Source organism: Odontesthes bonariensis, chromosome 18 (assembly GCF_027942865.1).
Source record: "Odontesthes bonariensis isolate fOdoBon6 chromosome 18, fOdoBon6.hap1, whole genome shotgun sequence".
In the NCBI taxonomy this organism is placed as follows: Eukaryota; Metazoa; Chordata; class Actinopteri; order Atheriniformes; family Atherinopsidae; genus Odontesthes; species Odontesthes bonariensis.
In genome coordinates, this window is record NC_134523.1 from 31,094,231 (window position 1) to 31,118,778 (window position 24,548).

The following is a 24,548-nucleotide window of genomic DNA, read 5'->3' on the forward strand; positions in this document are numbered from 1 at the left end:
GGTGTGTCCTGACCTAACAAACTGGGGTCTGTTGGTCAAAAAGTCCATTATCCAGTGACGGAGGGAGACGCTGTAACCCAGGTCTCTAAGTTTGCAGTTCAACTAGAGGGTCTGACAGTGTTGAATGCTGAGCTGAAATCAACAAACAGCATCCGTGCATATGTGTTATATGTGTTAAAGTCTGTAAAAACCCCAGCGAGCTACTCCGCACATGCTCTGAGCACACGTCCGGGGATGCCATCAGGTCCAACAGCTTTTCGGGTGTTGACCTGGCTCAGTGCAGTGTGAACGTCAGTGGAGGAGAGTGTGAAGGGCTGATTGTCTGCAGGAGGCCTGATTGGGATCTGTGGCTCTCTGTTGTCTCTCTCGAAACGAGCAGAGAAGTGATTCAGCTCGTTCAGGAAGGAGATGTCTGCAGTTGTCGGTGTGGGGTTGCTGGGTTTGGAGTTTGGGGTCTGGATGTGCTGTAGGCCTGTGCATCATCTGATCTGAAGGCAGCGTTGCGGGCCTTCAGTGGGAGCCGAACTTCCTTATTCATCCATGGCTTCTGATTAGGGTAGGTGGTTATCTGCTTCCATGTTGTAACACTGTCGATGGTGGTGTTGATGTAGTACAGCACAGAAGAAGTGTAGGTGTTAATATCCATGTGTAAGCCATGGGTAGCCAGAGAAGCAAACTATGTAGCTTATTGTTAACTTTGATGTTAGCTGTAATGTTATATCCTCATTTGTAAGTCGCTTTGGATAAATTTGTCTGCTAAATGCATAAACATAAACAAACATAAACATCCAGCAGCATAGCAAAAACTCTCCAGTGGAAATAGGCATGAATTACATAATATGATTCACCTTCATTCAAGGAAACTGGGGGTGTAAGTTTTTACACTTTGCAACGTAGGGTTTGTGATTTAGACGCTAAAACGTGTTTACATATAGAGTGCCACTTTGTGGCAGACATGTGGTATTGCTTATAACCTCAGGTACATGCATGTCAATGCCCCAACCCTATAAATATTTTTTTTGCGATTGCGAAAATGTTACGATATATTCAATTCAATTCATTAATAAAGCGCCAAATTACAACAAATGTCATCTCAAGGCACATCAAAGAAACAATCCAATTTAATACAACTATAATCCAATTATTTGTAATAGAATCATAATCCAATCCAGTCAAATCCAATTCATTAAATTACAAAGTAGTCCAATTCATATTTACAAAGCCAATTTAAAAAAAAAAAAATAGTAGCCTAGCGAAGGAAATCAAAAGATTTCACTGAAACTTCACATCGATCCATTCTCCCGTCCTGAGCATAAACAAGGCACCTGTGGAATGAAAAAACTCCCTTTTAACAGGAAGAAACCTCTGGCAGAACCAGACTCAGGAAGGGCGGCCATCTGCCTCGACCAGCTGGGGTTTGAGAAGACAGAAAAGAGGGAACAACAAGCACCATATCACCATTTTATTTATATATACCATTATATTTTTTTGCCTACACGTTTGCACTGAATGAGAAGTTGCTTTTAATCTCATTGTACTGTGGATCCCTGTTGAGACAGGGAAACACAAGTTAATGACAACAATAATGTCATAGGTACATGGAGAGTAAAGAGAGCAGAGGGAAGAGAGGTTCAATTCAATTCAATTCAATTCATTTTTATTTATATAGCGCCAAATACAACAAATGTCATCTCAAGGCACTTAGATAGTAAGTCCAATTCAAGCCAATTGGAATTCAATTAATTAATAATAATCATAATTCATAAAATAATCCAATTCGTTCATATAGAGCCAATTCAAAAACAATTTCCTAGCTAAGAAAACCAACAGAATGCACTGAAAACTTTTTGTTTTTCGGTCCAATCTCCCGGCCTGAGCGGCGTGCCTGAGGCGACTGTGGAGAGAAACGACTCCCTTTTAACAGGAAGAAACCTCTGGCAGAACCAGACTCAGGAAGGGTGGCCATCCGCCTCGACCAGCTGGGGTTTGAGAAGACAGAAAAAGGGGGGGGGGGCAGGGGGCCACCGCGACGGCGGCACTGTAACACCATTCAAAGGATATCTGTTGGAACAGGGAAACACGAGTTAATGACCACAATAATATCACATATACATAAAGAGAGTAAAGTGAGGAAAGGTGTGTCAGATGAGGCCCCCCAGCAGTCTAGGCCTATAGCAGCTTAACTATGGGATGTTTCAGGATCACCTGAGCCATCCCTAACTATAAGCTTTATCAAAAAGGAAAGTTTTAAGCCTGGTCTTAAAAGTGGAAAGGGTGTCTGCTTCCCGGACATTTACTGGCAGCTTATTCCACAATTGAGGGGCCTGATAACTGAAGGCTCTGCCTCCCATTCTACTTTTAGAAACTCTGGGAACCTCAAGTAAACCTGCAGTTTGGGAACGAAGTGCTCTGTTAGGAAAATATCTTACAATGAGATCTTTAAGATATGATGGAGCTCGGTCATTAAGAGCTTTATATGTGAGGAGAAGAATCTTAAATTCTATTCTGAATTTAACAGGGAGCCAATGAAGAGAAGCTAAAACTGGAGAAATATGATCTCTGCTGTTAGTTCTCGTCAAAACTCTGGCTGCAGCATTTTGGATCAACTGAAGGCTTTTCAGAGAATATGTGGGACAGCCCAATAATAAAGAATTACAGTAGTCCAATCTTGAAGTAACAAATGCATGAATTAGTTTTTCTGCATCACTCTGAGACAAGATGTTCCTGATTTTAACAATATTACGAAGGTGAAAGAAGGCAGTCCTAGAAACCTGTTTTATATGCGAGTCAAATGATAAGTTCTGGTCAAAAATAACTCCAAGGTTCCTCACTGTAGAACTAGAAGCCAAGGAAATACCATCTAGAGTAACTATATAGCTAGACAATTTCTCCCTGAAACGCTCAGGTCCAAAGATAACGACTTCAGTTGCATCATGGGAGCTCCCCGAGTAAGCTAGGCCTATAGCAGCTTAACTATGGAATGTTCCAGGGTCACCTTAGCCATCCCTAACTATAAACTTTATCAAAAACGAAAGTTTTAAGCCTAATCTTAAAGGTAGAGAGGATGTCTGCTTCCTGAACCCAAACTGGCAGCTGGTTCCACAGAGAGGGGCCTGATAACTGAAGGCTCTGCCTCCCATTATACTTTTAGAAACTCTGGTAACCACAAGTAAACCTGCAGTCTGAGAGCAAAGTGCTCTGTTGGGAAAATATCCAACTATGAGATATTTAAGATATGATGGAGCTTTATATGTGATGAGAACAATTTTGATTAATCTATTCTATCCAGTCCCTCAGCAACATCTTTCCGAAACTGCACTGCCCGCTCTCCATCATTCATGTCTGCCTGGTACCACCTGCCTAAACTCTTTACTGCCTTTTCCCTAATTATTGGATTTTTTTCTTCATCTATTACAAACTTTCTGGACAAGCCCTGGACATGATAAAATAAGTGAAATCTTACTTAAGTCATGTGCAAAACAACTGAGTCCAATCTTTCATCACATTTTTCATGTATCACTGAGTCAGCAAAAGGTGCCCAGGCTTTGGAAACAAGCAGAGATTATCCCTGTTCCTAAAGTCAGGAAACCTAAAACGCTGAATGATTTTAGACCAGTCGCTCTCACCTCTCTCTTAATGAAATCATTTGAGAAAATTGTTAAGTCGGAGCTTCGAGGGAGGACTGCACATGTACTTGACCACATGCAATTTTCTTACAGGGCCCACAGAGGCGTTGAAGATGCCACACTTACCTTGCTTAAACCTTTTATTTAAACATCTCTGGGGGAACAAAACCCAGCCATGGTCCAGTCTTGGAGGATTTTTTCAGTTGGTGCGATCTTAATTTCTTGGTGCTTAACACGTACAAAACAAATGACATGATTATTTATTTTTTCATAACTCAGGCTCCAAACCATGATCCCACAGTCATGAAGGGCCAATCTGTTGAATGCGTGGACAATTGCAAGTAGTGGGCGGCCGTGGCTCAGTGGTTAGAGTGGGTCGTCCAATCACTGGAAGTCGTCTGCTCTCCACTCTCACAGCTCAAAAAAAGATTGATGGACTGACAGCTGTAGGGGTGGCAGTCCACCTCCTTTCCACAGCTGAGGTGCCCTTGAGGAAGGCACCCTTACCCCCATGCTCCCCGGGTGCTGTTATTGGCTGCCCACCACTCATGTGTATGGCATCTCTCTCAATGAGTGTGTGAGCATGTGGTCCTGGATGGGTCAAATGCGGAGGAGTAATTTCATGTTTACATTCATGTGTACATGAATAGTAAAGTAATCTTAATCTTTGGATTGGCATTGATGACAAACTGACTTTTACTGCCTGCACAACGAATTTACCAGTACTATGGTACGAATAAAGAAACCCTGACCTTGACTTTGAGAAAATCCAATAGAGTCTAATATAGAATTAAAGTTCATATTCAGGCTGTCATTTTCAACATCTACATGAATATTAAAGTCACCCACAACAATGACTTTATCTGTACTCAGCACTAACTGGGATAAAAACTCTGAGAATTCAGACAGAAACTCAGAATAAGGGCCAGGTGGACGATACACAACAACAAACACAAGAGGTTTCTGGGATTTCCACTTTGGGAAAAACTGAGAATCAGAGATTCAAAAGAGCTCAAACTAATCTTGGGTCTGGGACTGATTAGTAACCCTGATCTGAAGATAGCTGCCACTCCTCCTCCTCTGCCTGTGGTTCCAGGAACGTGAACATTTAAACAGTCAGAGGGAGTTGATTCATTAATGCTAACATGATCCTCCTGCTGCAGGCAGGTTTCTGGAAGAAACTGACTGAATGTACTGTGAAATATATTCTTGCCTCATCCAGTGGGCATTTTGGTCAGGTACGACAGGTCCGTGAGAGGACATCTGGGACTTGTTGGGCAGGAAAATTCCTGAAGATCCGAAAGAATGCATGCAGCCGCCTGGGCCTGGAGAGGAGCAGTGTGGAGCGAGAAGTGGAGATCCTCCAGGCTGTGCAACATCCCAACATTGTGACCCTCAAAGATGTTTTTGAGAGCCGATCAGAGGTGGTCCTCATCCTGGAGCTGTAAGTAGTTTGCTATCTTCCAGTGAATGTGGTGGTATTTTCAGGTCTAATGTGCAGTGTCCAATCAAATCCAATTCAAATTAGTCCAATTCATTCAAAGGGAACGAGGAGGGTACATCTATTCATATGTGAAATTATTTATTGTTGAAGTAATATACTACTTTACACATAAGTGAGCACAGGAGGGCTACCATCCCTCCAGTAAATAGGGTTGATGAGATATGTGAGAACATCTTTATAGTAACACCATCCTCTGTTTGATATCTTAGTGTCTGTGGAGGAGAGTTGTTTGACTTTATTGCTGAGAAGGAGAACCTGCTTGAAAGTGAAGCCATTGAGTTTATGAAGCAAATCCTGGAGGGGCTGAGGTTCATGCACAGGAACAACATTGCTCATTTTGACCTGAAGGTAACAGTGAAGTGACTCAAGCTAATTTGTGTTTATGTTATGCAACAATATTTCAATGACAATTTCACATCACAGCAAGATATGTCCATCTACCATTATATTCTGCTCTGTTTCTTTAGCCAGAAAACGTCATGCTGTCTGACAAAGTGTCACCACACCCCAATATCAAACTCATTGACTTTGGCCTGGCTTACCATTTCCATCAGGGGAAGGAGTACAAGAGCACAAGCGGTACTCCCCAGTACGTCGGTGAGGATGCTTTTAAATGTGTCTCTGTGAAGTTTCTCTGGAATCATTGAAGCATTTTTTACTGTGCACAGTTATAAACACTTCTGTGAATGTAAGTCAGCCAAAAGGCTGCTTTTCTTCTGTTGTCCCTGTTGTGTGGCAGATTTTCTGATGAAGCTAAAAAAAAAACATGTTTTTTTTACACTTGAAGTTATTCACTTTACAGATAAAGTGGTACTTTGATAGGGTTTATATGCCCGTCACTTCCTGTCACCTGAAACGTTTTATGTTGGAGGAGCATGTTAGTGTTCAAGCTGTGTGACATTCTGACATGAGTTTAGCTGAACTGAGTTTCATGGTGATTTGCAGTCGATAGTTTTTTTCAGGTTCATAACATTTTTTGTTTGCTTTTTATTTTATTTACTCCCATAGTGTAATAATTTTCTCAGCAGACAGTTATTTCCAGCAAAAGGGCTCTATAACCCAATAAACTATCAAGTAGGAACGTAACCAGTCTAATGCTGCTCCTCAGATGCCCCCCCAATGCTCCAGATGCAAAATAAGGACACTATGCTTAACAATGTCAAACGCAGAGGTCAAATCTGAGTTAAGAGATAGAGGTAAGGCTGCTATGAACAATGTCCAGGATGGAGGATACAACACTAGGGATAATTTCTTTAAAAAATATAGGAGTAAAGCATCTGTGGGAGAACCTGAAAATTTCATATGACCAATAATGTCTTTTGAAAATGAAAGCGACAGAGTTAAAAATGATTTAAAACAGCAGAGCAGCAGATATTGACAGTTGGGTCATATGAAAAAGGTAGGATAAGTGTCCCAGTGGACTTGACTTTGGCTACGGCTACACGAAAACGAAACGAGGTTTTTTTTGAAAACGGGTACGAAAATTCTTGCGACCACACGGAAACGCGCTGCTGTAAAGACTCAGGTCCAGACGAAAACGGATGAAAACGATGAAACGATGCAGTACACACGCCACTGTGTCACGCCACGCTGTGAGACAATAGAGAAGTGTTAAAATTGGCTCACAGCGTCAACGTGTGACTGACGCAAAAACGTTTTAGCTGTAACAATGGAAACGAAACGAGGCCGTTTTCAAACTTTCCCACTCTGGAACCCGTTCTCAAAAACTATCGTTTTGGGGTAGTGGGAACGCCGGCTCCGTGTGGCCGCGACAGCGAAACGATAAGAAAAAGTATCGTTTACAGTGAAAAACGTTTTCGTGTAGCCGCAGCCTAAATCAACAAAAAAGTGGATTCTATTCATTTCTAACAGATTGCAGGAGACGCTTCCAAACGGATACAGGTCGTTTAGGCCATTGGCGTTTAGGCCGCAGTCGTTTAGGCCCCCCTGCAGTCGTTTAGGCTGACAGAGGAGTCGTTTAGGCCACAGGTAGCAGTCGTTTAGGCCAGGCTACCTGAGCAGCTGAAATCTTTATTATTGTACATTCGTTAGTATAAGATATAAGTCAGCTCTACTGGTCTGTCTGGGTAGCCTACATATGTATGGTATATTATTTAATAACCAACTTTAGTGTGGAAACGTTTTTTTTATTTAATAAATGGTGATTTATAAATTCATAAAATTGTGGAAATAATCATCTGCATTGCCACATTCATTGGACAATAATGCTGTAATTTATTTTATTAAATAAAAAAATGTATTAAATAAAAAAAACGTTTCCACACTAAAGTTGGTTATTAAATAATTTACCATAGATATGTAGGCTACCCAGACAGACCAGTAGAGCTGACTTATATCTTATAATAACGAATGTACAAAGTGATGTAATAAAGATTTCAGCTGCTCAGGTAGCCTGGCCTAAACGACTGCTCCCTGTGGCCTAAACGACTCCTCTGTTGGCCTAAACGACTGCGGCCTAAACGCCAATGGCCTAAACGACCTGCTCCCTTCCAAACTGGTGGACTGGGGGACATTCAGAATAGAGTTAACAGTCTAAAGAACACTGGGTTTATGATGGTTAATAGAGACAATATTAGAGAACTTTTTTTTTTTCTCAGTCTACCAGTACTCTGGTAACACTGCCAGCATTACCTCATTATATCAAAAGAGACCTGCAGTTTATCCTTCTTCCACCTGCGCTCTGTTTACCTTCAGTCTCATCAGACGGCACCATTGACATCATTTAACCAGGGCTGAGGTGTAGGTTTTAGGGTGCTTGGTTTTTAGTTAGGCCACCACGTCCAGAGTTTTTATACAGGCATAATAAAACTGCAATGTTAATTCCTCAGTACTAAAACTTAAAAGGACCACAGGTTGGCGTTGACATTATCATTAAAAGCAGTTGTAAACTGAGCAGCGGTGGACGGGTTTAACATGCAACAGCACCTTGCAGGAGCAAGAGGTTTAAATTAGCAAGGATGAGCGATATCAAATAAAACAGGAGTGTGAGGAGAAAACACAGCATAAGCAATGTCCAAATTAAAAACTGCCTGTGTTTATGTGTAGGACCAGTAACACACTGTGCAAGATTAAAAGAGTGGATAAGAGTTAAGAAATCTTTGTTAGCAATGCAATATGTACAGTCGGTAAAGGTTCAGAAAAAGTGCTTGATTCGCCAACACTCAACCAATACTCAGTAAGACAGAAACAATCCACTGGAAGTGAAAAAAAAATCACTAGTGGTGGTAGTAGTGGTAGACCTTGGAAGCCAGTTCAGCGGTTGCAGAAGATGCGAAAACACCTTTGTTGATCTAGAAGGGTCCTCTGTGAAATTGCTGTTCAGGCTTTTAGCTTGACTAGTTGTGTATCAGACTGAATGTTTACATTAAAAGGATTTTGAGAACAAAACACCTCTTTGTTCACCAGGGTGATTTAAGGGGTTTCTGACAGAGGTAATAACAAGAAAAGACGATATTTACAAAGTAGGGTGACGGGGAGCAAAGATCTCAAAACTGGCAGTATTCTGTACAGTATGTAAGGATTGAATCTAAGCACAGGGGGAGGATAGCATGTCCGACAAATGGTGGGGACGATAACAGTCAGTTGTTCTTTAATATCAGGCTCACAGTGCAACGTCATTTCATCTATAAGTAATGCACATGAGGGGTTTCAATGTTCTTTAAACCTCAAATAAAAGTTTCATTCTATCACATTCACAGCTTCCCCTGGAATTTTTCCCTGTTTGTCTCTCTTTAGCCCCTGAGGTGATCAACTGTGAACCTCTGAGCACTGCAGCAGATATGTGGTGAGTATTCTGTTCTCAATGCCCTTTCACACAGTGTGTGCATGTTCAAACCTGTTCTGAGCACCACTCACTGCACGAGTTGTGTTGCTCCCACCCACAACAGTGTCACTTCATTTGACTTCACTTTGGTTTATTTCTATTATAGAATCATGATATAAAGTTCTATTTTAAGACCCATGATCAAATGACCTGACTGACTGTGCCCTGTGTCTCTGTCCCTTTAGGAGCATTGGAGTTATTACCTACATACTGTAAGTGGAATGCTGGATGGCTTGTAAGTCATTAGATATGAGATGCTGTATGTTATTGCACATGTTTAATCCTTTGTATGAAAACATCTGCTGATGTCACACCACATAAACTCTTAAGATGAAGTCAGTGTCTGAAAATAGCAATTCTGTTACTCACAATGGGCCTCATGCAAGAACATTTTCGTATTTTTATTCTAAATTTCTCTCACTGTTTTCGTACAGAGGTCTGGTACGAACACACCACGTCAGATTCAACAAACGCTCTTAACTTCAGAAAAAGTGTGTAAACGACCTGCGTAAATGATGAATCCCACCCGTGCGTATTTAAGTGCACGTGCACGAGGATAGTAGATTTGCATACTCCATGCCCAAAATAATACCATATAAGGCAGTGCTTCCTCGCTCCTGTGCCAGGAAGTGTTGAGTGTTGAGTTTGAGAACGGCATCAAGGTGCAAAAAGAACAACTTTAGGGGCTCTGAGACTGAAGTTCTGCTTTCAGAGATCCAGAAAGGAAAATCTGTCATTTTTAGCAGAGTCAGCAGTGGAATTACAGGACCTGCTAAAGCCAAGAAATGGGAAGTTATTACGAGTGCTCTTAGTTCTGTGTCACCTGTAGTTCGTAATGTCACCGAAATAAAGAAGAAATGGTTTGATATGAAAATGGCTTTAAAATGCACTCGATGACTGCAACTAAAGCCGTGCAATCAGTTGTTGCCTCATCATGATGGCTCTTTGATGGGGTGGTCCATGAGGGGGGTCTCCTGGCACCACACCTTCTGGTCTGCCTGGGCTGGTTCAGGTTGTAGGAGACCCTCGTTCATGGCAATATTGTGCAAATCTGGCATGCCTTCTCTGGGCTATAGAGCAGTTTGCCCCCCCGCTGTATGGAGACACACCCACCTGGCCTTCAGCTCACAGGTGCTTTGATGCGTATATGTGTGCAGTCTAGTGGTCCAATTATGTCTGGCAGTCCAGCCACGGCATGAAAGTCCCTCTTAATTTGTACTTGTTGGACAGCGGTGTATGGGAATCTGATGTACCATGGGTGATAAACTGATGAGAGCTTTGATGACCAAGGGGAGCGCACGACTCACAGAGGACTGGGACACCCCCGATCTGTCTCCAATCTCCCTCTGAAAGGTTCCAGTGGCCAAAATCCAAGGGTGGTGAGGAACTGGACGTGTGGTGGAATTGGGTTTGATCGGCGTGTTTCTCTCTGGAGTTGTGGCTCCAACAAGCTGCATATTTGCAGCAGCACAGTGCTTGGAAATCTAAATCGCGATGTCAGCCATTCATCTGTCTCCACAAGGATATCTACACGGTCTCGGAGCACACGTTCTCTTCCAAGAGCCTGACCCGCTAAGACATCCAAATGTAGCAAGTCAGCCGCTGGTTACGCTTCCCATTGACCTTGTTATATACAGAGTTAAATTAACCTTCAATTAGTGCATAATTTAACTCAAACAGAATAATGTCAGCATCATTATGGGGTATAATGTACTTATTTATGTTTGCTTCAAAGTAATTGAATATACAATCCATTAGTCAAGCAAACTTGATTGGAATAACAGCGGACTATTTTAGGAAACTCCTACGACAGGTCTGGATCACTCGTAAATTCTGTTCGTACCTGAAAGAAAACGTAAAATACGAAAAGATTGGTGAATGCGCAAATTCTCTTAAATCATTCGGTTGTTGCATGAGGCCCAGTGTCTGTCGTGAAAAAAAAAGCAGTGCAGAAGAACCTTGACCCAGGATGTAAGACTCTTGAGCTTAAAAAGATATTTTTCAAGAGCAGCTATGATTACTACAATATATATATACAGTACCTACAGATAGGATTACATGTACACATCATACAGAATTACAAACATCCCAAAGAAAAGGCATGGGTTCACATTTTCTGACTGTGTGGGTTCCCTCCCACAGTCCAAAGAAATTAATGTTGAACTTCCACCAAGGCTGAAATAACTGACAGCTCTTAGATCTGAATGAATCAAGTGAGATGTGGACATGATTTAGTGTCACTTGTGCTGCATACTCTTTGTCTGCAGGCTGAGTGGTTTGTCACCCTTCCAAGGTGACACTGATGAAGAGACTCTAAGGAATGTCATTGCCATGAAATATGAATTTGATGAACAACACTTCAGCATGACCAGCTCCATGGCTAAAGATTTCATCCAGAAACTCTTGGAGAAAAATCCAATGTATGTATTATGGGTATTAAAGTATTAATACATCACAGTTCAAACCGGTATTATTTCTGTGGATGAATCTCAATGCATTGTCTTCACCAGAAGAATAGTGTCTGCAGAGCCAGAACAAATCAGGGTTGTTTCATCACAGGCACCCTCTTTTGTTATGGTGACAACTTTGTGTTCTTGCACAGTTTGTAATAATTTCAGATATCAGTATGCACAGTCACTTTGTCACTGTTCTGAGTCTGGACAGGCATGCAGCTGTAATGGAGACTTATAACTGCAGGGTGGTGGTTTTAAATTAACTTTGAGGCAAAACAGTATGAACTCACCTGCCTAGTATTCACACTTGCCTGATATCTTTCACTCATGAAGCTCTGCTGATCCATGCGGAAATATCTTAGTGCTGTTACAATATTATTATAATAGTATTACATTATATAGTTAGTTTTTTTACAGTATTGGTGTTTATCTGCTATTAAGACCAACATCAAATAGTTTATGATCTGGGAGCAGCAGAGGGGGACATCATGCAGCTGATGATGAGTGTTCTGTCCCTGAATGTCCCCCAGAGCTCTCCATCTCTTTTCCACTTTGGTTCAAAGTCTGTGCAATGAATTGTGTGGCAGAGTGGCACAGTTCTGTACATGAGGACAGATCATCATGATCATCATTCCTTTTGTGTTGGTCTGTATTGCAGTGAGAGGATGACAGCTGAGGAGTGTCTGCTGCACCCTTGGATTAAGGTTAATACAAGTCCTCCCTCAAACATGCTTCTTGTGTTTACTCCATCCTGCTGGTGAGTGTAATTATGTGTTGCTGATTGGTCAAAATGTTGTCACTTGTTTCAGCCCATCACACGCAAACAGGCAGCCAATAGGAATCGATCCTCAATCAACATGAAGAACTTTAAGAAGTTCAACGCCAGACGGAAATGGAAGGTGTGTCTTTAGATTCATGTTGAAATATTTCTCTACATTTCATGCTTTTGTAAGAGAGTAAGCAGTAACATCAAGAGAATACAACTAATGAGGTGAGGTGAGGACAACATGGAGTGATTTGTAGTCAACACCTGAAACTCCTCCACTATCAGAAGACCTTCATTTTATTAGATATAGCATTACAACAGTTGTTTAATCAGTGACAGAAGAAGGCATGTGTGTGTTCGGGTCGACTATAATACTGCGCTGGTGCCATTCGCTGTCCAATCACTCTGAAAATATACAAGCTGTGTTTGTTTAAGTGCCCTGCCAAGCTAAAGTATCCCCAGAGCTGGGCAAGAAGTTTTACCAGTCTTACACAGAATTTTAATGTGGATATACATGAAAATCATTTTATTGGAAATGGAAATAGCTGATGGGTGGCAGTCAGCGTCATTCCACCACAAGAGCTACTTAGTTTTGGCATGTTCACCATGAAGTCTCTTGTGCTGCCATCATAAACAGATGTTTCCAGCTGCAGCTGGCTGTGTGTCCTCCCTGTACAGTGTGCTCCCAGAGAAACCAACTGTAGACGGAGTTGATATGTTGATATGTGTGTAACATGCAGACAGGAAACTTCCCAGGTTTGTACTTGAAATCAAATTGAAGTCCCAGTTCATAGACTGGACCCCGTTTTCTCAAGCCCTGTGATCACCACCTTTCATCAAAGTAAACCTTGATTATAAAATCCCTAAATATCACTGCACATACACTGAAAATAGCACACAAAGACTTGGAATACTTAAACCACTTTTGTAACTACAGCAGGTGTGCTACAGACAGAAAAAACGACCATAGCCTCGCTGTCATGGTAACAGCAGACCATCATACAATGAGGTCACACAGAAAAGGAAGAAAAAGTAAACTGTCTTCCACTGAGGTTGTTTTAAAGTGCTTTATAAATAAAATTGTATTGTATTGGATTGAATGAGCCACATTACTGTATTTGTATAACTGTAATACTATAATGGTCAAAGCAGATCTTCACAAGTCAACAAGAAGATCTCAGACCTTCATCTCTTCTCATCACAGAATAGATAGTAACCTTTTTAGGAAATCATACTGAGCTTATGTCATATAAAGTGTGATGGATGGATGGATGTCAGTTTTTCTTTAACTCTCACCCCATCTAGATGTCCTACAACATGGTGTGGATGTGTAACCGGCTTGGGAATTTGAGACTGCTGTGTAAGGGCAGCCCAGATCCAGATCCATTACAGGTGAGAAGATATGTATGTACAAACAAGCCAATTATGTGTCATATTTTGGATTCCTCACCGTCTACCATGAAGAAGTCTTTGCATACTGACGACTGCATCCTAACCAGATTCGTGCAGTCATCACCTGGAGTAGGTTGATCTTAACTAATGAGAACTGCTGGTGTTTCTTGTCTCCTTTGTGTATGACACCATCAGTTGTGTTGTACTAGACTAAATGTTAGTAAACCGTAAATATATTCATTCAACCAGTGTTGTAATCCATATTATGACAAAAACCCAGAAGAGAAGGAGAGAAGTCAGCTCATCATTTGACACATTAACTTACCTCACACAGACCCACCCCAGGTTTACTAAACTACATGATTAAAGTGGCTGCCATGAGGACGGCACAGGACAGGAAAGCTTCACCTCTTCTTACACAGCAGTAGTTTAGTTTAGTTTATTTAGTTCAACAGGGACCATGCACAATAGTCATTGTTTACAAAAGCAAAAAGATGGCTTGTGCCAGATTATAGCTAATAGCTAATTTCCATCTGCAGTCCCATGGCAGGTAAAACAAAATTAAAATACAGTACATATACAAATAAGAACAGTCATAGGCCATAGGTGCATACATACCCCCCCCCCACACACACACACACACACACACACACACACACACACACACACACACACACACACCCACCCACACACACACACACTTAAAAATGGCATATGGATTATGAAATGTTGATTTGAATACCATAATATTAGTGTTGACAAGACTGGTTGGTTAATATCCATGTTTTTCACACCCCTAGAGAAGGCCTGATAATCAGTAATACTTTTTAGGTCCCTTGGTAGACTGTTCCAAGTTTTGGTTGCCCTGAATGAGAAAGCTGATTGAGCAAAGGCAGTTTGTCGGTTTGGGAGACTACAATCTCCCCTACTGGTGGATCTTGAGGTTCTGCTCATGTGTTCAGAGCAGAGTTGGACAAATGTTTTTAAAGGTGGAGGTGCTGTATTATGAATGATTTTGTGAATTAACCTCAGATCAGCAAATCGTATGATGTTTTCAAGGCTGAGCATGTTATACATTTTAGCAGTAACACTTTACTAGTGAAAAAATGATTTCCTTGTAAAGCCATCGCAGTTCAAACTGAGGTGACATGTCAGTGTGTGATTCGAACAAACTGCCATCACATTATAGACTCAGTCCATTCAGTTTATTCACATTGTGCCAATTTATGACTGAAGTCGTCTCAAGGCACTTAAAAAATCTGTCAAATTCATGTGATGCCAATTCTTTAAAATATTTCTAGCTAAAGAGATCAGAAGATCACATCAAATGTTCTCTCCGATTTAATCCCCCATTCTGAGCATGCATGGGGTGGCAGTGGAGAGTGGAACTCAGCAGAACCAGAACCAGAACTAGGAGGGGTGGGTGGCCTGTTGAAGCAGACAGCTGCCCAGCAATGCTGCCGCTTAGGGCAGCACATTCCAGCACCAACTTTTGTGAGGACACTGCATGAATCAAGCATTCACAGTAAAACTGCTGCCAAGAATAGTTCTGACCGTGGAACACAGAAATCAGACATTAGATCAAAGGAAATCTGGACTTTGATCTGATGAACAGAGATGAACAGAAGATAAACCATGGGTATGGACAAGAAGGTGGGATGGGTCTTTGCTGATGGCACTGTTGAAGATTGTTGAAGATGGTTACCACGGAAACATGTGGCAACACCTGATTCTAGCTGTATGTCGGACTGGACAGTGAGCATAAGCTTATCTTCAGACTGAGAAGCAGAGAGAAGCAGGGCTGCATCAGATGGCCTCAGCCAACCCAGACTACATTCAGATGGTTGGGTTGAGTTGGGTCACAGTGTGAACTAAAAGCAGACACTAAGTGCTCACCATATAAGACAGCTCCATGACCTCATGCAGCTTTAACAGTGAGGATAGTGAAGACTTGAGGAATCAAAACTGTAGGGCAGATTTTTCAGATACAATCTGCTCATTACATAATTAAAAAATTCAATGTATTATTTTATTTCATATTAAGAGACAAAGTTATAGCAAATTAATGAAAAGCTATGCCCAAACTTTTGACTGGTGCTTTGCTTTATAGATGATGTATTCAGAGAGAACTGTGGTTCAGTGAAATGAATCATTATCAGGTTGTTTTCATCAGTAACTTAAAGTCATCAGCATAGGCTCATGAACAGTCTGTGGCCAGTCATTACACAACTAAATCCATCTGGTGCTGCCATATTTATGATTATGAGCACACTGCCTGTAATGTAAATAGTTTCGAACAAAGAATCAATGATAAATTCCTTTATTGCAGCAGAGCTCTATGATCCTTTAAGGTTTAGATGCAACACGCATTTCAGTCGAACACAGTGGGTTGCATCATGAATCATCTGCTTTCAACGCAAACTTTTTTTAAAATACAATGGCCTTCTGCCTCACACTTCCACTCAGCATCTGCTGCCCATATTCAAAGCAAAGCGTTGAGCATGAATATGATGCTCTGACTGTTGGCTGTTGGCAGCTAAAGATCCACAACGACTTTCCCATGTCAGCAAATTCCAGCCATCCTGCCGACATACCACTTAACTTCAGCCCCATCTTTCTTCACGGGCTGCTCCTTATCTAATCACATTCAATGTACCTCTGCATGTGCTGTTTTATGTTTTAATTGTCAAAAGAGCATTGCTGCCTCTACTCTGTATGAAGCCAGTGAGGTTTCTGTTGTGATGCTCTCAGTTTCATTACCTTCCATGGACACAGATTTTCCCTCTTTTTATTCTTTACTGACACTGCATCCATGACAAACATCGTGCAGATTGTTGGTGGACTAAGAAGCTTTGTACTCACACAGTTTGATTATGACATCCGAATGGAGCTGAGTTTTCTGCTTAATCAATTATGTACAGCATTACTTCCCACTCCTAGTTTGTAAATGCAGCATGTTACTCATGTAAGTGAAAATTTTTCCGACTGAGCTGAAATGATGCTTTTCTGCAGAGACAATGTGAAAGCGACGTGGAGGACACAGACAGCAACCCCGCTTCTCTGCTGCGCCGAAGACTCAGCAGCAGTTCATAGAGTTGACCAGAGGGAGGCAGCAGACTCCAGAAGGTTCTGCAGACCAGCCTCAGACCAGCATTATTTCAGACAAACACTCTTCTGATGAAATGGCCCTCTGAATATTACTGTTCCAATCTCACACAGTCTGAGGTGTATCAGACTGTCAAAAGAGCGTGTTTTCTTTTTAAAGCACCTCCATAAGATCGTCTATTGAAAACTTTGGAAATGTTGGGATTGCTTGTCTTTAATGGCACTAATATTTTTAAAGTTAGTATTGAGATGGTTACTGATTTGACAAAACTCTGATAACAGTGTGCCAAGAAAAGCTTTGGGTAGAATTATATCTCCTATACAAAAGTTAAACTCATCTTAAGCACAAGTCTTCCATCAGTTTTCACTATCAGTCAAATGCCACTGCCTGTTCTATTCATGTTTTGAATGTTGTCCTGTAACACATGACAAACTGACACAGTATACATACATATCAGGTCATTCAGTTTTAGAATTCAGCTGCTGCTTTGTGGGTAAATCATTTTTAATATTCAGATCGCACTCTCTGGGCTGCCTGAGTTTCGGCTTCATTAGGTGCCACGACCTCTCGTCCATGTTGAGCTCAATGCAAATCCCCCTGAGGACTGTTTTCAAGCTTAAAGATGAACTGTTGAGTTCAGAACCAGCAAAGTTCAAAGCAGCAGCAGTTAACCATGTGTGTGTATGTGTGTGTGTGTGTGTGTGTGTGTGAGAGAGGGAGTGAATTAGAATTTTGAAAACACAACTTTATTGTTCGTTTGTATTTGGTACAACATTTATTTTACAACATTTTCCTAAAAAATATATATAAAATAAAAACCTAGCTAGAAAAGATGAGAGCACCAGTTCATCACCCTGGACAGAACACAGCACTCCACCATATGTCCAAATTTTCTTGAACTGCTCCAGGTCCTTCATTGCTCTGTAATAATTCAAATCAATCAGCAGCCTCGTCCTCACCATCCCACTCAACATCCTCACTATGTCACATTCCACATTGTCCTCTAACTTCTTTTTTCTACTCACGTAGATCACCATCTTAGCTTGTCCCACAATAAAGTTCATCAACTAACATTTATCCTTCTGAGTTTTTCTGTATTTAAAACCATAAATAAAAGTTCTCAGGGAGAAAACCTCTCCTGCCTTCCTGAAAAAAAAATCCAGGATGGTAAAGAGAGGAGTCGGACTGGGACAGTCAGTAAAACAGTGGAAAACAGTCTCTACAGTCTCACAGAAAGGGCAGATATTAGTGACAGAGGAGTTCAGGATGGATATGAAGGCGTTCACTGCTACAATCCCATGGAGGAGTCTCTACTGAAGGTCCCCCACCCTCTTGGAGAGAGGAGGCTTGTAGAGGCTCCTCCACTCAGGCTGGACCTCCTCTCCCAGGGCCAGGCCAGCTCTCCAGGGGAGCTGGGAGCGCTGTTGTAGTCTCTGATGGTTCAGACACCTCACCATCAGGAGTGACAGTGCTTTCCCCCCAGCCTCCTTCAGGTTCAGCCCATACCTCAGGTCTGAGTCGGGACAGATGCTGAGGGAAGGGAAAGGGTCATCGGGGCAGGGGGCCGTGGTACCACGGCCGAATAATCCCAGCAGCTGACGCTCCTGACTCGTCAGACAGCCTCGCCAGTAATTTAGCAACCGGCCAACGATTCTCTCCGATCTCCACCTGAGCCCAGCTACCAAACCTGTCGTCTCCTGCAGATCAGGCCCCGTGTGCTCCAGCAGGGACCCTAAAGTGGAGTTCCCGGCTGCTCTGAAGGCGTCTGCAGCTGCTGCACCTATCCAGGAAGGGGTGCTCAGCAGGGCTCCGTGCCCCAGTGGCTCCTGTAGCAGCCAGAACAGTGACTGGTGTTGCACCCTTGGCTTCCACAACCACTGCCAAATGCTAAAAACTCCACGATAAAAAACAGGCAGAAAGGAAAAATTCACAGTCTTAAAATCCAATAAAAACACAGACTCCTGTAATCCCAGATGTCCAGTGTCTTTCAGGATCAGATGTGCCAGCGGTCTCCACACTAGGTCTTGTGGTCCATAAAGCAGTCTCTGGACAAATTCAATTCAATTCATTTTTATTTATATAGCGCCAAATACAACAAATGTCATCTCAAGGCACTTAGATAATAAAGTCCAATTCAAGCCAATTGGAATTCATCCATCCATCCATCCATTATCTATACCGCTGAATCCGTCGATCGGGTCGCGGGTGGGCTGGAGCCTATCCCAGCAGTCAATGGGCGAGAGGCAGGGTACACCCTGGACAGGCCGCCAGTCCATCGCAGGGCCACATAGAGACATACGAGACAAACAACCATGCACGCTCACACTCACTCCTAAGGACAATTTAGAGATGCCAATCAACCTAACATGCATGATTTTTTGGACAGTGGGAGGAAGCCGGAGTACCCGGAGAGAACCCACGCATACACGGGGAGAACATGCAAACTCCAATTGGAATTCAATTCATTGTAATCATAATTCATTCATAAAATAATCCAATTCGTTCATATAGAGCTAATTCAAAAACAATTTCCTAGCTAAGGAAACCAACAGATTGCACTGAAACTTTTTTTTTTTTTCGTTCCAATCTCCCGTCGTGAGCGTGCCTGAGTTGACTGGAGAGAAACGACTCCCTTTGAACAGGAAGAAACCTCTGGCAGAACCAGACTCAGGAAGGGTGGCCATCCACCTCGACCAGCTGGGGTTTGAGAAGACAGAAAGGGGGGGGGGGGCACTGTAACACCATTCAAAGGACATCTGTTGGAACAGGGAAACACGAGTTAATGACCACAATAATGTCACATATACATAAAGAGAGTAAAGTGAGGAAAGGTGTGACAGATGAGGCCCCCCAGCAGGCTGGGCCTATAGCAGCTTAACTATGGGATGTTTCAGGATCACCTGAGCCATCCCTAACTATAAGCTTTATCAGAAAGGAAAGTTTTAAGCCTGGTCTTAAAAGTGGAAAGGGTGTCTGCTTCCCGTACATTTACTGGCAGCTGGTTCCACAGAGAGGGGCCTGATAACTGCTCTGCCTCCCAAACTGGCAGCTGGTTCCACAGAGAGGGGCCTGATAACTGAAGCCTCCCATTCTACTTTTAGAAACTCTGGGAACCTCAAGTAAACCTGCAGTTTGGGAACGAAGTGCTCTGTTAGGAAAATATCTTACAATGAGATCTTTAAGATATGATTGAGCTCGGTCATTAAGAGCTTTATATGTAAGGAGAAGAATCTTAAATTCTATTCTGAATTTAACAGGGAGCCAATGAAGAGAAGCTAAAACTGGAGAAATATGATCTCTCCTGTTAGTTCTCATCAGAACTCTGGCTGCAGCATTTTGGATCAGCTGGAGGCTTTTCAGAGAATATGTGGGAAAGCCCAATAATAAAGAATTACAGCAGTCCAATCCTGAAGTAACAGATGCATGGAGCAGTTTTTCTGCATCACTCTGAGACAAGATGTTCCTGATTTTAACAATATTACGAAGATGAAAGAAGGCAGTCCTAGAAACCTGTTTTATATGCGAGTCAAATGATAAATTCTGGTCAAAAATAACTCCAAGGTTCCTCACTGTAGAACTAGAAGCCAAGGAAATACCATCTAGAGTAACTATATGTCATGGTTTTGTTCAGACTTCTGACCCACATACAGAGAAAGCACTCAGAAGATACAGGATTCGGTAAAGTAAGTTTATTGGAAGAGTAAAGGGCTTGTCCGGAACGGTGAGGCGGATCTGGGCTTGATCCTCTGTAACACAGGACACAGGGTTAGGAAAGCAGGTGTGAGGAGGAAGTTTAACGTAGCAGTCAGCCGACTTACTTCGGGGCGAGTTTCCTCCGCCAGGGAGAGGTGGACGGGATTCAGGGATGGCTGTTAGGGAGTGGGCTTGTAGGTTCCTTCCAGGTGGTAGTGAATAGTAGAGGACGGCTGCTTCAGGGCAGGCAGGTATGTGCAATAGGAGCGGTTCCAGCTGTTTTCCAAAAGGTCCTTTCTCGGGGGGATAACTTCTGGCTCGAAAAGGTCACGGGCAGAACTTCCTGGGAAAAGCATTCACAAGTTATTAGCATTACGGTGATCAAAAAGTCACAGGAGTGCTTGAGAGTTACCGTGTTAGAGTAACAATCCAGCGGCGTGTAGCTGGCATCCGGCTCCTTATATATTCTCCGGTGATGAGGCTGACGATCTGCAGGTGTGGAAGCAGAGCACCTGCAGCAGATGACCAGCCTAAGCAGCCCGTACAAATATGCCCTCTGGAGGAAGGAAAACTAAAAACCCAGCCATAAATCCTACTCCCTGACACCACCTCCCCCTCCACAGTCGCCACCTGGCGGCCAGGAAGAGGTGGATGGTCTGGCAGATTCAAAATCAGAAATTAGTCGAGTCCAAAATAAAAGAGCGGGGCACCCAGGACCACTCCTCGGGGCCGTAGCCCTCCCAGTCAACGAGATACTGGTGACCCCGACCCCGTGGGCGGGAGGCCACAATCCTACGGACAGTGTAGGCGGGGTGCCCGTCAATGTCTCGGGTGGGAGGAGGGGGCTCGGGAGGAGGGCATAAAGCACTGGTCTGAACAGGCTTAATCTGGGAGACATGAAACGTGGGATGTATCCTGAGATTAGAAGGTAGGTGAAGACGGACTGCTGTGGGACTAATGATGGACTCAACTTCATATGGACCAATATAGCGGGGTGCAAGTTTCTTGGAGACAGATTTTAAGGGAATGTCACGGGAGGAAAGCCAAACCTTCTGACCGGGTGAGTACTGTGGTGTAGGAATGCGTCTTCTGTCTGCAAATCTTTTGTTCTGAGCGGCAGTGCGGTGAAGGGCAGTAATGGTGTCGGTCCAGATCCTCTGACAGCGGCGGATGTGATGGTGGACTGAGGTTGCAGAGATAGCTCTCTCATCAGATGGAAAGATGGGTGGTTGATAACCTAGGGAGATTTTGAAAGGGGACAAACCAGTAGCTTAGGACATATGGGAGTTATGGGCATATTCAACCCAGGGTAAATACTGGTTCCAGTCGGACGGGCTAGAGGAGGTTACACAGCGTAAAGTGGCTTCAAGTTCTTGGTTCATGCGTTCCGTTTGATTGTGGGTGGTAACCAGAAGACAGACTGACCTTAGCCCCGAGAGCTGAGCAGAACTGTTTCCACACTTGGGAGATGAATTGTGGACCACGGTCGAAGAGGATGTTGACGGGGATTCCATGGAGTCGGAAGACATGTTTACTCAGTAGGCGGGCGGTCTGGAAGGCTGAAGGAAGTTTCCTGAGGGAAATCAAATGGCAAGACTTGGAAAAACGGTCAATGATTGTGAATATGGTGGTCATACCTTGCGAAGTGGGGAGTCCAGTGACGAAATCAATGGCTATGTGGGACCAAGGGCGTTTTGGAATCTCCAGGGGGTGGAGAAGCCCTGAGAAAGGTCGATTATTGGACTTGTTACATGCGCAGGTGGGGCAGGCTTGAACATATTCTCTGACATCTTTATGGATACTGGGCCACCAAAACTTGCGGGTAATGAGAGCGGTGGTTTGACTGGAACCGGGATGACAGGAAAACTTGGAAGTATGGAACCAGTGGATGACTTGAGAACGGACAGTCGACGGGACATAGCTGGTGGTCTGAGGCTGGGGTCTGGGATCGGGTTCTTGTGTTAAAGCTTGATTAAATATTTCGTCAATCTCCCAGGTAACAGAGGCAACGATGCAGCTGGACGGCAAGATGGTTGTGGGTTCTGGTGGAGTGTCATCGGAAGAGAACTGGCGGGACAGGGCATCTGGTTTGACATTCTTGGACCCAGGACGGTAGGAAATGGATAGATTGAATCTAGAGAAGAATAGGGACCAGCGAGACTGTCTAGGGTTGAGACGTTTAGCAGACTGAAGATACGAAAGGTTTTTGTGATCTGTCCAAACCAGCACCGGATATTCTGCACCCTCCAGCCAATGCCTCCACTCCTCCAGGGCAAGCTTGATAGCCAGTAGTTCTCTGTCTCCAACATCATAGTTCCGTTCAGGGGGTGATAATCTTCTAGAAAAAAAGGCACAGGGATGAGTCTTATTGTCTGATCCCACTCGCTGGGAAAGTACAGCACCGACCCCCAAGTCAGATGCATCAACCTCTAAAATAAACTGCCGCTTGGGGTCGGGCTGCACCAGAACAGGGGCTTGGGAAAACAATGTCTTGAGCCTGAGAAAAGCCTCCTCGGCCTGCGAGGTCCAGGTAAAAGGAATCTTAGTAGAAGTGAGAGCTGTGAGGGGTGCAGCGATTCGACTGTAATCTCGGATAAATCTGCGATAAAAATTGGCAAAACCAAGAAAGCGTTGGAGTTGTCTGCGGGTCTCTGGGGTCGTCCACTCCGTAACTGCCTTGATCTTAGCTGGGTCTGCACAAACCTGCCCGCCCTCGAAAATGTATCCCAAAAAGGAAACAGATGCTTTATGAAACTTACACTTCTCCACCTTGACGTAGAGGCGGTTCTGGAGGAGGCGCTGGAGAACGAGGCAAACATGCTGCTTATGTTCGGAGAGGGTCTTGGAAAAGATCAGAATGTCATCTAAGTAGACAAAAACAAAAGTATTCAAATAATCTCGCAGAACATCATTAATAAGGGCCTGAAAAACAGAGGGAGCGTTACACAGGCCAAAAGGCATTACCAGATACTCGAAGTGTCCGAGTGGAGTCTTGAAGGCTGTCTTCCATTCGTCTCCTTGGCGAATGCGCATGAGTTGGTAAGCGTTGTGGAGGTCCAACTTAATGAAAATCTGGGCTTCATGCAAGGGTTCGAAGGCAGCGGAAAGGAGTGGTAATGGGTACCGGTTCTTGATAGTGATCTGATTGAGTCCACGGTAATCGATGCAGGGTCGAAGGGAAGCAGCCATCTTGGAAACAAAGAAAAACCCTCCACCCAAGGGGGAAGAAGACGGGCGGATTATACCTGCAGCTAGTGACTCATTAATATAACTCTCCATTGACTCCCGTTCTCGGTTTGAGATGTTATAAAGTCTACTGGTGGGTAGTGGAGCTCCGGGAAGGAGGTTAATGGCACAATCGTACGGACGATGAGGTGGCAGTGAAGAAGCCTTACTCTTGTTAAAAACCTGTTTAAAGCTGCAGTCTGCAGGATTTGTTGTTGTCATTCGTAAAGTCCTAATTTTTGGCATTTTAAGAGTTTACATGATCTATCAGAACGCTTGAAGTTGAAAACGGTGACCTCCGTAGTCGCAAAATGCAAGAAATGCTTATTTTTTAACCAAAAAATAAAAAGTTATTCAACTTCCTGTCCCGCCCCATCAAAACACATGAGAACTCCAGATGCGCGTACACGACTCCTCATTCATCAACTCACCTGTCATTTGCGATCATGGAAGACACAGTAAGTAGACTAGCCCGTAATGAAGTTCAATAGTCTAGATAAATAAGCGTGGGGACTAGCCTACCTTGTATCGCGCGTGCACAATCGGTGATTGACAGGCAGCAGAGCCCAGCTCGTAACCTGATTGGTTACCTTTTACCGGTCCGGTCTGCAATTTTGTAAACAAACCTGCTGGCTTTGGAGGGACCTAGTGGGACATATAGGGGACCTAGATAACTCATTTTTTTGTATTGGGGTATTTAATGTACTACTTTCAGAATCCCCGGACAGTTCCAGGAATTATGCTTGAAAAAGAGTTGCAGACTGCAGCTTTAAGGTCCATGTACTCCTCGGGGATGTTGCTGAGGTCTTGGGAGTTGATGAAGAGCTCATTCTCAGGACTAGAATGGGCAGGAACAGCTGCACTGAGGCAGGAGGAGAGGCAGACCGAAGACCAGGTTTCAATCTCCCCACTCATCCAGTTGATGTGAGGATTGTGGAC

At 43.3% G+C, this 24,548-nt stretch overlaps 1 protein-coding gene across 1 annotated transcript in view; it reads left to right on the plus strand.

Moving 5' to 3' along the window:
- The window catches only part of LOC142367264 (death-associated protein kinase 2), a 48,146-nt gene extending 30,382 nt beyond the window's left edge, over nucleotides 1–17,764 (plus strand). Inside the window, exons 3-12 of the mRNA XM_075449251.1 lie at nucleotides 4,849–5,070; nucleotides 5,340–5,478; nucleotides 5,598–5,727; nucleotides 8,887–8,935; nucleotides 9,160–9,186; nucleotides 11,242–11,394; nucleotides 12,086–12,131; nucleotides 12,237–12,326; nucleotides 13,499–13,585; nucleotides 16,598–17,764. Of these exons, the coding sequence (XP_075305366.1) occupies nucleotides 4,849–5,070; nucleotides 5,340–5,478; nucleotides 5,598–5,727; nucleotides 8,887–8,935; nucleotides 9,160–9,186; nucleotides 11,242–11,394; nucleotides 12,086–12,131; nucleotides 12,237–12,326; nucleotides 13,499–13,585; nucleotides 16,598–16,678 (1,024 nt within the window). The 3' untranslated portion in view covers nucleotides 16,679–17,764. The remainder of the gene's footprint in view (nucleotides 1–4,848; nucleotides 5,071–5,339; nucleotides 5,479–5,597; nucleotides 5,728–8,886; nucleotides 8,936–9,159; nucleotides 9,187–11,241; nucleotides 11,395–12,085; nucleotides 12,132–12,236; nucleotides 12,327–13,498; nucleotides 13,586–16,597) is intronic.
- The last annotated feature ends 6,784 nt before the right edge of the window (nucleotides 17,765–24,548 follow it).